This window comes from Mixophyes fleayi, chromosome 5 (assembly GCF_038048845.1).
Source record: "Mixophyes fleayi isolate aMixFle1 chromosome 5, aMixFle1.hap1, whole genome shotgun sequence".
NCBI lineage: Eukaryota > Metazoa > Chordata > Amphibia > Anura > Limnodynastidae > Mixophyes > Mixophyes fleayi.
The window spans coordinates 186,624,844-186,638,461 of NC_134406.1; the positions used below are offsets into that span (position 1 = coordinate 186,624,844).

At 37.6% G+C, this 13,618-nt stretch overlaps 1 protein-coding gene across 4 annotated transcripts in view; it reads right to left on the reverse strand.

Moving 5' to 3' along the window:
- DCDC2 (doublecortin domain containing 2) overlaps positions 1-13,618 on the reverse strand; it is a 91,367-nt gene that overhangs the window by 66,377 nt on the left and 11,372 nt on the right. For 2 of the 4 annotated variants that reach the window (XM_075213144.1, XM_075213141.1), the window contains exons 3-4: positions 3,466-3,480; positions 1,766-1,813 (exon numbers count right to left, since the gene is read on the reverse strand). The exons of 1 other annotated variant lie outside the window; for it this stretch is intronic. In XM_075213144.1, coding sequence (XP_075069245.1) covers positions 1,766-1,813; positions 3,466-3,480 — 63 coding nt within the window. The remainder of the gene's footprint in view (positions 1-1,765; positions 1,814-3,465; positions 3,481-13,618) is intronic. One more of the 4 variants, XM_075213142.1, reaches the window with a different exon arrangement.

A 13,618-nucleotide genomic window follows, 5' to 3' on the forward strand; every position in this document is an offset into this window, starting at 1 on the left:
TATGTAACATGGGATTGGGAAGGGCTATTCTGTCTCACTAAGTGCTATGACATAAGACAACAAGCTTAATCTATTTGTCCCTTACTATTTCTGTGATGTTATGCATAGGGGTGTGAGGGACAAAAAGTCCAACCTAGAGAAGAGCAAAAGGATATAACACAAATCTTTAAAAAAAAACAAAATCTGTGCACTGGTGGGCACATGAGAAGTTGAATGCAATTTGCATACTTGGCGTATAATACGTATTTTTATCTCTGAGCAAATGCACAAAGTATACAAACTAATTCCGAAACTAGTGGTTTGTGGGCATGCGCAGATGTAAAAAAAACGTATTATATGCTAAGAACCATATTGCTTCCAACTTAATATAAGCCCCTGGGTGTCCACAGGCAGTACTGTAGTCTGACAAAAACAAGTGTTTACTACAACTATCTGTCCACTGGAACATGGGTTTTAATTAATTTATAATTAAGTATAAGTTATAGTACGATTACCATACGACCACTCACCTGCCCATTCCCACCCTCTCCCCAATACTGTTTATTAAAGAGAAGGTGCAGTTCGTAAGATAACACTAGAGTTGATCAGTATTCTTCCTTGTCAGTACTCAAGGCTGGGAAGAGCTGTAAGTGCTCAAATAGAAGCAGAATCTGCCCCTGGAAGACAGGGCGCTGACAAGCACACTTCCCAAATGATAGTTTGTAATTAGAAGATATTAGATAATAATTTCTTAATTAATAACTAAAAGTTAATACACAGGTAAACACATAATAAAAATGTAAACAATTAAAGATTGATTTAATATATAATAATTTTTTATAAACATATTTCCTACATTTTAATGTAATTTCAACATTATTTTTTATTTTACCCAGGTGTAATTGCACATGCAATGTAAAAATATAAATGTCCTATTACTTGAATAACGCCTGAGACAAATTATTTCCTACCATATGTGAAGATAGCATGAACTAAGGTCTGCTCCATCTGTACAAATATATCACTTCCACATTACATTAATTCAATTCAATTAATTCAATCTATTTGAAATGACATCTGTACAAATACATATTATATTATTTTCGGTGTCCTTCAGACCATTCTCCTTTTCCTCTCTATAGTCAGACTTAGCAGATCCTTGTGCTCTAAATCTTATGCTCATGTTAGCTAAACGTGTGCTAAAAGTCAAAGCAGCGGATTATGATCACTAAATAGGTTGCATTAAACAGGTTTATTTTTTTATGTGTTTTTAGGTGTAAAAATAGAACACAATTAAATGTTGCTTTAAAGAGTATAAAGTAAATGTCACAGTTTGGTTCTTGCACGACTATCATGTCAGCAACACTTGTTCCAGGGGGAAGGACAGGACAATGTCTCTGGATGGTTGGTGAATGTGGTGTAAAAGGAACAAATCTAAATAGAACACTTATACACTGATAAATGTTTCTTAATATGCATCGTGTTTCCAGACAAGCCATTACACCAATTTTCCTGATCCACCCCCAGGAACAAGTGTTGAAATGCTGACATCATATGCATGCAGGAACTTACAACGTATGTGTATAGTGCAAACACATACCTGTCACAGAAAAGACTTGAACGTAATTGTTGCATAATGAGACAGCTTTGTGTCACTGCTGTGAGCCTATGCTTCATGTAAGACTTGCCTTGCGATTTTCTGTAAACGTGTCGCATTTTAGGGCAATTTATAACAATATTTAATTGTGTTCTTTTTCTACACTTATGAACACTCTTCTAAATGTACCTTATTGTTCTCATATAAAGTACACGTTACCTCTGCTAGAAAATCCCCCTAGAGGAAAATAAGTCAAAGTGTTATAAAATAAAGGCTCGTAAGATTTCTAGCAACAAGGGGTCTGATTCATTAAGGGAAGTAAGACAAAACAAAGGAGAACATTTTCTCTTGGACAAAACCATGCTACAATGCAAGGGGTACAAACTAGTTTATTATTTTGCACATAAGTTAAATACTGGCTGTTTTTTTATGTAGCACACAAATATTTGATAGCTTTATTTTAACTCTGAAGTTTAAAATTGATCTAGGACATGCCATATCCAAACTATAAATCTGTCCCCACATTTTAAATTTGGTGCAAAGTTACTCCTTTTTTTTAGCTTTACTTTCCTTAACGAATCAGGCCCATAAGAACTACATGTAGTCACATGCTGAACATATGGGATACCTCCCCTTCTACTGTACATTATATGAATATTAGGAGCCACCAAGTTCTGTGACCATATAAAAGCTTGAGGCTGCAAGAAAAGTGCTTTTATATGGGTCACAGAAATCCACAGGGATTTATAATATCCGGCATAATATACAGTAAGGGAATGCTTTATTTCTTACAATACACAAGTTTTGCTAATGATCATATTAGAAACCAATGACTGTAAGCAATGGGCAATGGCATCAGACATCAAGAAAGATATATATATATTATACATATATACATAGACAGTGGTAGAAGTGGGGGTGTATACTTCTCAGACTGCCTTCACAATCAAACTATAAAATCGAGTTTACTTACATTCCCATTACACTTTTCATACCGCAACCTCTAAATTTCCATGCCGCCACTTCTAAATGTCCACTTTGACCACTGTGTATGTGTGTATAATTATATATATATATATATATATATATATATATATATATATATATATATATATTTTATTTTCAGGAGTTTGTACATGTATTACATGTATAAATGTCCCTTGTGCGCTATAAGAAGATCAAGACAACTTGCCATTTTGATGATATAAAAATTGAAATCCATGCATGTATGTAGAGACATGGTCCTACAGGGTTGAGATGTTAAGGTGTTACCAATCAGATTCTGTAATTTTTCTACATATTGCAGAAAATGTCTGATGTCTGATGGCAGCTCTGGACACCCCTTTTGTAAACATTTAAGTGTAAAGTCAAAACCATGATATGGTTCTATTATAATGCTGTGTTACATCTTTTTCAATGTACAATTTAGACTATAGTCATGGAGACATTTCCAATGGTTTTCATGTAGCCATCTATCTATGACACATATGCATTTGTTCTGTATTATATGATATATAATGGTGGAGGACAATGAAATCCATATTTCTGTCATGGTTCTATCAAGGATGCTTTGCAGAAGTAAATGCATATAGGTATCTGCCTACCACTATTACGACTTTAGTCCATGCAGATCCTATGATTAGGGATAATTACAAATATGTCCTATAAGTTTGCTTGAGCAGAAATTACAAAGTAATCAGAACCTCTTGATAATTTTGGCTGAACTGGTTTGGCCAATTGTGAAATATATAATTAGGGATTTAAACCCCTTCATCTAGTTTAATTATTCAGTCCAATAATGCATGTTATATATGAGAAAAATGCTATCCCTAATTATAGGAAATATTTGTACATTATTACATTACTAATGCTAAAGCATTTATACTTACATCCTCTGTTGGTGACTATTGTAAATAATAAAATAAAGATTTCTATTAGCATACTCAACTTTATTATCATTATACTAGAATAAATAACCAACATGTCTGGCATTAACCATAAAGCTGTTAAACAATTTAAATTGGATGTCAGTATAACACATTATGCACTGAAGATATCATAAATATATATTTTATATATTTTAAAATGTTATGCAAACTTTATCATTGAACCGTTTATTCTGTAAATACAAATCATGTAGCTCTGATTACAGAAATACTCATTATAATTATATTTTACAGAAGGGGCAACAATACTCTTAAATACATGATCTCCTTACAAATGTTACTTAATTAAATGTATTTGCAGACAGAGGCCAGCACATGCAGTAAAAGTATATTAAAAATTATAAATAATGGGAACAATAAAACTTTCTAGTGTAAGATTTACCGTACTCCAACCCTGACCATCAAATAAAATAAGAAGGACATGATTTCCAGGGATTAAAGAGAGTTACCGTTGTTTCAACAAACCACAGTAGGCAGTGGGGTTGAGTACTGATATCCCACTGTGTATATTATATAATCTATCGCACATCACAATTCACATTACTTTATACCAAAACCAAATTGAAATGTTGAATGGAAAATACGAAAGGTGGCAAGTTTACACTTAACAGCGCAATGTGTTGAACAGCAATGAGTGCCAAACAATAATGTTAATAAGGAAAAACTTAGAGATGATGGCTCAGCTGTAATATCTGGATCAGGATTACCATGTATATAGTGGGTCCAGTTCTGTATTTATAGAATACCCACAGGCATTAACTATGCCACCATGTGATAAGTATATAAGGATAGAGGGTACTCTATTTTCACCTTTACACAGTTCACAAAAGACAACAACTCTCTGACCCCATGACCAGCACTACTGTGTGACTAGATCATGTGTCAGCCCACTAAGCACTTTTTATCTTTGCACTCTGGCTGGACCAATATGCAAAATGTAGCACTTAACCTTCTGTATCAAACCTCTATTGTCTCAAGGGAGCAGGAGATGAATACATTACAGTTTAATAGAAGGGCTATCAGAGCTTTAAAAGCAGACTGTCAATGGTGTTGAGGGGGCATTTTCTGCCTGGGCCAGTCTCTCCCTGTTAGTCAGGGCCAATCCTGCAAACTGTATTGGCCGGAGCCTTCTACTAGGTACGATGGTCCAAATATGCTGATTGGTGAATGGCTGGTACTATCCACAAAACAGAGTGCAAATTGGGTATAACCGCTTCCCAAACACAGTCCTCACGAGCACAATGAGAGACAGCGCAGGGCTGCAGGAGGGGTAAGTAATTTATCCGAGTCTGCCACCAGATATCTGGGGGTCTCCAGGGATTGGGGAAAAGGTGAGGCATTGAAGAACCACTGGAGATTTTGGATGCATTATCTAGTTGTTACTAAGGTTTAGATGTTCTCGGTATTGTAAATCGATTGCTAAATTGCACTGTTAATTTTACAGAGGTCACTAGAATGCTCTCTATAATAAAGGTCATCAAAATGACCATGCCCACAATAATAATAATAAGAAAACGGTAGGGAAAATTTCACTTTGCATACATACTTATGCAGCTATACTGTGCTGCATTTCATCATATCTGATTAGGTTTTCCCCTGACAGCTCCGCTTGAATCACACAAAGTGTAATAGGATATGTCACAGAAAACAATGTGGGTTCAGAAATGGAAGACGGGTATTCTTCAGATTTGACCACAAGTAACTATAATATGGTTACATTCAATGTTTTGTTTATAACACATCCAACGTGTGTTAGTTTCTGTGATTGGATAAGGAAAAACAGACATCTCACTTGTTGTCCCTGTAAGGGGTCTCTAGGGAAACTGTGCCTATTATAATCACATCATATCCCCAGTGAGCAGAAGGTTTGTCCACACAGAATGGGGTAAACAGTATGCACAGTATGTATGTTACAATGCAGGTGTGTGTTAAATGTAACTGCTGTCTCTCCATTATTATATCTACAAATCTTATTACCGTGTTATTTATTAAATGTTTAGAATGTTATAAAATTGTTGTTTAGTTTCTTCACCTCTCACCCTGTTTTTGTCTGGTCCCAAAGTGTCCCAGCAAACTTTTGTACTTACATGGGTTGATTTAGAGTTCGGTGCAAACTATGCCTATGTGCAAAATTTTCAGCAGAGCAAACCATGTTGCAGTGGAAGGGGTCCAAACACAAGCTTCTTTTTTGCATGCAGGACAAATGCTGCCCAGCTTGATGTTTACACTGCATTTTAGAGTTGGGTTAAACTGCCCTATCCCCACCAAAATGTGAATGCATTTTACATATCCCACCCCCTTGTGAATTTTACACACAGTAGCTGGATTTGCTCCTAACTCTAAATCAACATGCCATAGTGTGCTGTCACATGTACCTAGCACTGCATCGTCTGCTAACTGTAGATAGCTGGCTAAAATATATATCTCAGATGAACCAATAGTTTTGGATTTATACTGTATATTATTCTGAAAGAGGTATCAGATGGACAGATGCATTAAAAGAAAAAAGTACAATGATTGTATTGAAATCAAGAAACTTCACTATGAGCAAGTGAATTCCAAATTATTTATATGTGTAAAAGTTGAATCCTGTTTACAGAATACTAAACCTGGACATATGTTGTAGCCAAAGCATATTGTTATAAACAATGGAAGTGGTTTCTATTTTTCAATGCTATTGTCCACTAAAATTGTACCAAGTGCTAATGATAGAGTAGGATTTGCATTTTCACAGCATCAGGTAGAGACAGCAAACTGGATATAAAATTCAGAAGAAAACCCTAAAATACTCATAATGCAGAGTATTCCAACATAGATGTCAGTATCTGTATTGTGAAAGAAATTCCCCACACAGATGTCAATAATCTCAACTAGTGATATCTCTCCCCAGTCTGCAGAAAAGGTTGTGACCTCATGAGAATGTGGCTGTATTTGGATGGATCTGGGCACGGTTTGTGAGAATCTGGGCATGGCTTGGGCAGATCGTAGGAGGTGCCCCAATTTTACTTTTTAAAACGTTGGGAGGCAACAGGCCTCTGGACGTATGAACAGATACACTGTCTGATGGTGACATATTATCATTTAAAATTAATAATATATTAATATCATGTATTATTTACCCATTCATGACTAGTAAATATTCTCCATGCTGTTAATTAGTGTACTGCTGTGGCAGCCATGCCCTGTAGCATTCATCCCCGAACTGGGAACCACGACTGCCAATGACAGCCTCAGATTCCAATTACGTGGGTAAGAACAGCTAATTACAGTTCCACACCACCTAAATGCTGAACAAAAAATTCATACTGGATGCGGTGTTCATATCAATGCAGAAACCTGTTCTTCCACATTGATAACAGGAATTCTTGAGATTACAATAATGACATCACCAGGGATATATATGAGTGAATACTGGAAACCCCAAAGTGCTGTAGGGAATATCTATCTTGAATGTCCCTTGCCTATCAGTACTAATGGATACAGTATAACCTGGATCTAACAGCAATTGATGTGTCAGCTGCTGTTAAACCAAAGGTACACAAAATCAACTAATGATAGAAAGAAAGACCTGTTACCTAGTTAAAAAAATTAAATTAAAATAAAAAATAAATGTGCCAGATCTTACATTAAGTAAAATTATGCAGTATCCTTATACTTGGAAGGTTTCCACACAAAAAATAATCATCTATTTCCAATAAGATTTCACTAATTGGGTGAAAGTAACTATGGGAATAATCAAATATACATTTTCTTTGTTAGTCTGTATATAATACTTTTAAAAGTATAATAATATTTACTTCACTATCCTATAAACAAAACACTATGGACTTGATGTAAAATAGGTTGTAGGTCCACCTCCTGGGGCAAAATTCCGCTTTGCTGTACTGCACAATATTTTTCACCTTGTGTGTCTCTACTTACTTGTACTTCACTATGTGGCACTATAGGTATCAGAGGGCCCTGATTGCCAGGTATGCTGGTGCTTGGAGTTCTGCATGTGCCAGTATGCTCTGGCAGACAATACTAGCACTTGTAGTTCTACATGCACCAGCATACCCAAGCAGATAATGGCTGCCAGAGTTTGCTGGGACTCGTGATGCAGGGAACACATTTAGTTTTTTTACCAGGCCCAATTCCCCTAGGAAATTCATCGCTGACCAGACTGGGGCTGATTCCCACTATTATAGGGAAGCCCCAAGCTGTGGGTATCCCTGTTATAATGGGAACTGCTATGCCTGGCATGGCATACTTGCCAACTCTCCCGGAATGTCCGGTAGACTCCCGCATTTTGCGAGAGTCTCCCGGACTCCCAGGCAAGTGTGGCAATCTCCCGAATTCTGCCCACTTCACTAGGAAGTGGGCAGAATTAGATCCCAAACACCGCGATTCCCGGTGAATCGCGGCATCTGGCCCCGCCCCCCGCTGTCAAATGACGCAATTTTTGCCATCACGCCCCCCTCCACTGGCTGGCTCCCGGAAGGGAGCTGAAAAAAGTCGGCAGGTATGGGCAATGGTTGCAGCCGTTTGTCCACCCCCATTAGCTGTAATTAGACCAGGCTATGAGTGCTGTTCACTGTTTCACTTTTACTTCTTTATTTATTTCTTTATAACACATTAAAATTGTCTGTCCTCATCATCACATTGCAGACATTGAGGATGATGACTGCATATATAGAATGCGGCCGCATCCAGGTAAAAGAGCACACATAACAGAAATACAGCAAAAAATAAAAGCAGGAGGAAATGTCAGTGTGGTATTAAAAGTTTAACAGCATGACGAACCCCATAAAATAAGGACCACTGTTGTAGAAAAACCAAAGACACTTTAATAATACTTGTTTTTCAAATATGAACGTTAAATAAAGTTTCAAATTTTATTTATTGTGTCTAATATATAAAAGTCTAAGTATCCTGATAAATGTCATAGCTACATTTAGCAGCTATCACTATAAGGCACTAGATCAGAAAATTAATCTATGTAATGTGCAAAATAAAAAAGTGGCCATTCTTAAAATCAGAGTCATAGTTAATGATTAACCTTCCGATGTTAAAAACAAACTTAACTTTGCTTTCCCAGAACACTTATGGAGGTCTACAATAAGTTATTTGATTATGTGTGTGATGATGTAGTTTAGTGAGACGACGGGAACACAGTGACCTGAGGTCAGTAATGTGTAGGGATAGGTATGTTTGTACCTACAGGAAATGTGTCTGCATAATTACTGGTTACTGTTTAAACCTGAAAGCCAAGGGGGGCACCATCAGTCATTGTGTTCAAAGATTGACTTTAAATGCTAAATCCTAAACATGCCTGGTAGTACAGAGTGGAAACACTGTAGCGTTTGTCCACTTACGGACATGTCAGACATTTCTGATTACCCTGTCTGTCAGGATGGCGGGACAGTCCTCCAGAAATCGGAACAGTGGGAAGGTATGCATTAGTGCGGAGCCAACTGGTCATAAATCAAAGCAGTGTGAAAACTAAGCAAATACTTTAATATGCTTTAACTCCCCTAACAACTATACACAACAGAGGAACAATGCATTTTTCCAAGCATGTTAATTTCAATGCTAGTCATAAATGCTGCCATATTGCAGTCAATATCGGGCATATTAATAATACTGCAGTCTGTATGGTCCACAAACTACTCTGATGCTCAATTTCAATAGGTAAATTATGGTAAATACTTGTAAATGTGAACAGAAGTAGATTATACTTTAGGTGTCTCCACTAGATCAGTGTGTGCTCTCGGTAGTAAGTCCCAATGATGCCACCTACATATGTGTTGCTAAACTGAACAGTAATGGTGTGTGTGTGTGTGTGTGTGTGTGTGTGTGTGCACAATTAGTAAAATGCAAAGTACAAACAGCAGTGAGGTGTACTGTATTAGTATGCGCAGAATTACATTAATGTGAATTACTACTAAATATGAACAGGAATGAAATGAAGACATTTTGCAATGGTGAAATGCATTTAATTCATTAATTTGTACAATGTGGCACTACTTTCACTAACTGAGGAGCAGTAGTTAGATAGGTTGTTGTGTTAATTATGTTACTAGGATACAGTCGACCAAAACATAACAGTTTTAAGCAAGCTACCTCCAGATCAATGAAATTAACACATTTATTTCTTCATGCTGAGCTTTTGTGAGAAATCAGTGTAGTGCCTTGCGCAATTGTTTTTGCATTGCATAAGTAGGATTATCTTTAAAGTCCTGCTAATTAAATGTAAATAAGACATCCACTCTTCTGTTATATTCATATCCTATACATAATGATTAAACAGTCTACAAACGTTAAGGGTCATTTTCAAAAGTCCAAAACCACAGTGCTATGCTGTTTTCTGCCCTCAGGCACTTACTTTGTCCTAAATACACCCGTTTTCATGAATAAGTGCATAGATTTGCAGGTCAAGATGTTGGCATCTAAAATAGTGCAAAAGTTGGTACCATACTTGTCAACTTTATTTTTCTAACCCCGGGAGATCCCAAAATAGGGGTGAATTGCAAGTGCGTAGAGGTGCGTAGTGCCACAAAACATGTCATTTTGGCTCTGCCCCCTGGGTGCAATGCCACAATCAGATCATTTTGCCATGAAGCAGGACCAATATGACTCAATTTGCAAATAATCGCATCATCGAGGCCCCACTCCCGCAGGATGCCGGGGAATGGCCTGCTCTCCCGGGAGCTTATTTGGTATTTGAGTGTCAGGTGGTTTGGAGGAATTCCTTGTTTAGTAGAGATTATGACCACTAATGCACATACTTTTATAGTGAAGTAGAAAAAACAAGATTTAACTTGTGGAAAGGAATTATTTAAGAGAGCTGGTGGGGATGAAGAAGGCGTGTTTAAGATAATGTGCTACACTGTTGTCAGGCGTCGTCCCCGCACACTCACCGGGTGCCGGGGATGGACGCCTTCCTTTCCTCCTGGCCACTATAGGAAGTTCGGGCGCATGTGCCCGAACATCGTGTCTCCGTTGCTAGGCAACGGAGACGCCAGGCTGCAGTTCCTGTTGGCGGTCAGATCAGCTGACCGCCGACCCAATGTCCACCAATGAGTAAGTGGCAGTATGTATATAAACCAGACTCTGACACCACTAGGGTGCCAGAGTATCTAGTTTCTAGTCCCTAGGCTCCTTCACTTGCATTCCTTACTTACCTGTCTACTCGGATTTGACCCAGCTTGCCTGACTACTCTTATCGGATTGTCCCTTGGACCCATCCTGATTTCCTGGTTTGACCTCTGGCTTCCTGATTATTCCTTTGGCTTATCCTCTGGTACCTTGTGTTGCCCGCTCGGTTTTGATCTCGGATAGTACGACTTGTTCACCATACCTTGCTGGTAGCTACCTGGGAGGGCCCACACGTTTCAGCTGCTATACCCAAATCTCCCTGCGGGGATCCCTGGTAAAGACCTGAGGCATGGTTAGACTCCGCACCTTCCAACGTAGCAGCGCTGATACTGGCAGGTGAGGCCATCAGAACTACCCAGCTTGTGACAACTGCATAGACCAGCATAGTTGCTAGAATGCCTACACTGGTTTTATAAATCCATAACCCGCAATATTCCAGTCCTTTTGGGAGCTATGCAAACACCAAATCAACAGGATACCCAAAAATATAAGGTTTATACTATTTTGATCAAATTGTGAAAATTGTAGGTCAATATGCAAATATTTTGACGTGCTGCTAAAAACATAGCATTATGCTACATGATTAAAACCCATGTGAATATATGTAATGGTACCTGCTCCAAAGTTAAAGCAGCATTTCAACTTAAATGTTAAAGATTAACTGAACTGCTCCATCCCCTTAGTGGAGTTCCAGGAGCTGTATGCTAAAACAATTTTGCCTAAGGCTCACCAACTTCAGTAGTACAGCATCAGCACAATGCATACAGCCTATTGGTGTGTGACCATGCGGACCAATAAGAAGCCGCAAGTACAGAGCTAGCAGCTTCCCTTGGCAGTTCCGAGGGTTTAGTATACATGACTTTATTCCTTTACAAGTGTCCAAGCAGCACCTCACTCCTGTATTATTCATCATACTACAAAAAGCCTGCCAATCTCTCCACCCTTCAAAGAACAACAACAACAACAACAACAAAATTTGGACATATCATTGGCCATGGAAAAGCTCTTTCATAATAAAATACTACTCTACCAAATTAACTGCTACATATTCTTATCCAAACAGTGTCAAATGTTCTGTGGCATGTCAAGTGTTCTGAGCATGTCAAGTGTTCTGATGACTTGCGGAAAGACTCCAAGAAAAGGGAAAGAAAAGGAAGAAGGGATCTCAGCCAAAACAGAACGACACAGACTTGGAATTCACCAAACCATAATTAACTAATCCAGTGATCCGTAACTCATCTCTTATATCCTTTACAGTGAATGGGCAGTTCACCCATTGTTGCAAGTCAAAGATCACCGACCAGTCCTGTTATTTACTTAAGTGTAATATAATGCTGTATATTTTATCCTACAATGGCATACAAACAAGTCAGAAATACATATTCTTAATATTCACTAAAAGAATATAATATCAATATCTTTAACAAAATAAAACTAGTGTAAAAATCCAGCAGCAAACACAGAAATCAAGTATTTATTTATATTATCATAAATGCCCCATGTTGGAGCAATCCTTACGGCAGATCTTCGTTTTTTAATAAAGTATTTTTTATATGAGTATACTTCAATCCTTTCATTCAGCTGTCACTTAGCAAACATGCAGCAGCTGAAATGTTCAGATAGACAAATGAATCTGACAATATGTGAATGTCTTCATTACTAGGCATGTACCCACAAGCCTCCCTCCATCCAAGACACCTGTCTGTCCAGCCTCCAATAGTAATAGCTCTGTTTATAGTCTTCTGTATCAGAACAAAATGTCTGCAAGGCCAGGGACCCACTGGTGCTGCATTAGCGTTTTTTTAACACTAATAAAACTGTGAATTAAAACTCAAAGCTTTTGTTACATGTTTACTCTCAGTAACAACATGGGGAAAGAACAAGATACGCTCCAAAAACTATGAAGGCTACCACAACACTAACAAACTTTAGTAACAGCAGTAGTGGGTATGATGACAGTGGAAACAATAGTTACTTGCTTCTTACTGGTGTTAGAAACAGTAAAATACATGCACTTAAAGCCAGCGTTTAGGAGGCCCAATACTACAGTGTGGATTTACACAGCAAGCTTCAGTTCCAAAGCCCAGAATTCAAATTTAAAGGTAGGTTGGTTAAAGATATTAACATGTATAGATAGAAAGGAATTATTTAAAAATAATTTGTTGTGCATTCACAGATGTAAACTAAATAGAGGTAAGTGTATAAAATAATTAGTGTATTCCATTACAATAATATTTTATGGTTAAAGATTTTTCAGACCTGTGAAGTTGATCTAAAAGATATGAATATAATTTAGGAGACAACACAGTAGGGATTAGGCACATGAACCTTATTCTTCCATATTGTCACTGCTATGAATGCAGTTAAAGTGGTCTGGGCACATGAGCATTATTATCTCAGTCTCTCCTCAGTTACGTTGTTAACTGCTGAATGGAAGAGAGGCTGAAGCTCACATAGGGATCATTGAACCTAAAGGACAGGTGCCAGTGCAGCGTGGCCATCTTAGTAAGGTTGGACTATGTCCCTGTCACTGATCCCTAGCGCTAACTCAGTCCGCTCATGAATTCAAATGCAAAACACATAAGAAATAGGATGATCAATAGATGATTTTTATCCATTCTCTTAAAAACCCATTTTTCACAATAACAATGATTCTAAAGCTATGCTCCATAATTGATGCAGTTACAAAGGGGTTAACAGTGTTTAAAAGACTGATGAATAACACTCATGTACCTGAGCCTGTACCTTAATATATAACCATTTAGAGGTCTTAGATATCTTTATAAGTCACAGTAAATAAATCTAGACTACTTCTTCTACAGATTATTCTCATCTCCATTAAAAGAAATAAATAAGCAGATAAACCAGGTAGAACATAAGTAGTGTATTTAATCTAAAGGCTTTCTTTATTCTTCCTTCATGCATCTATTCAAGGCTGGAAGTAGACTGTTAAAGGGCA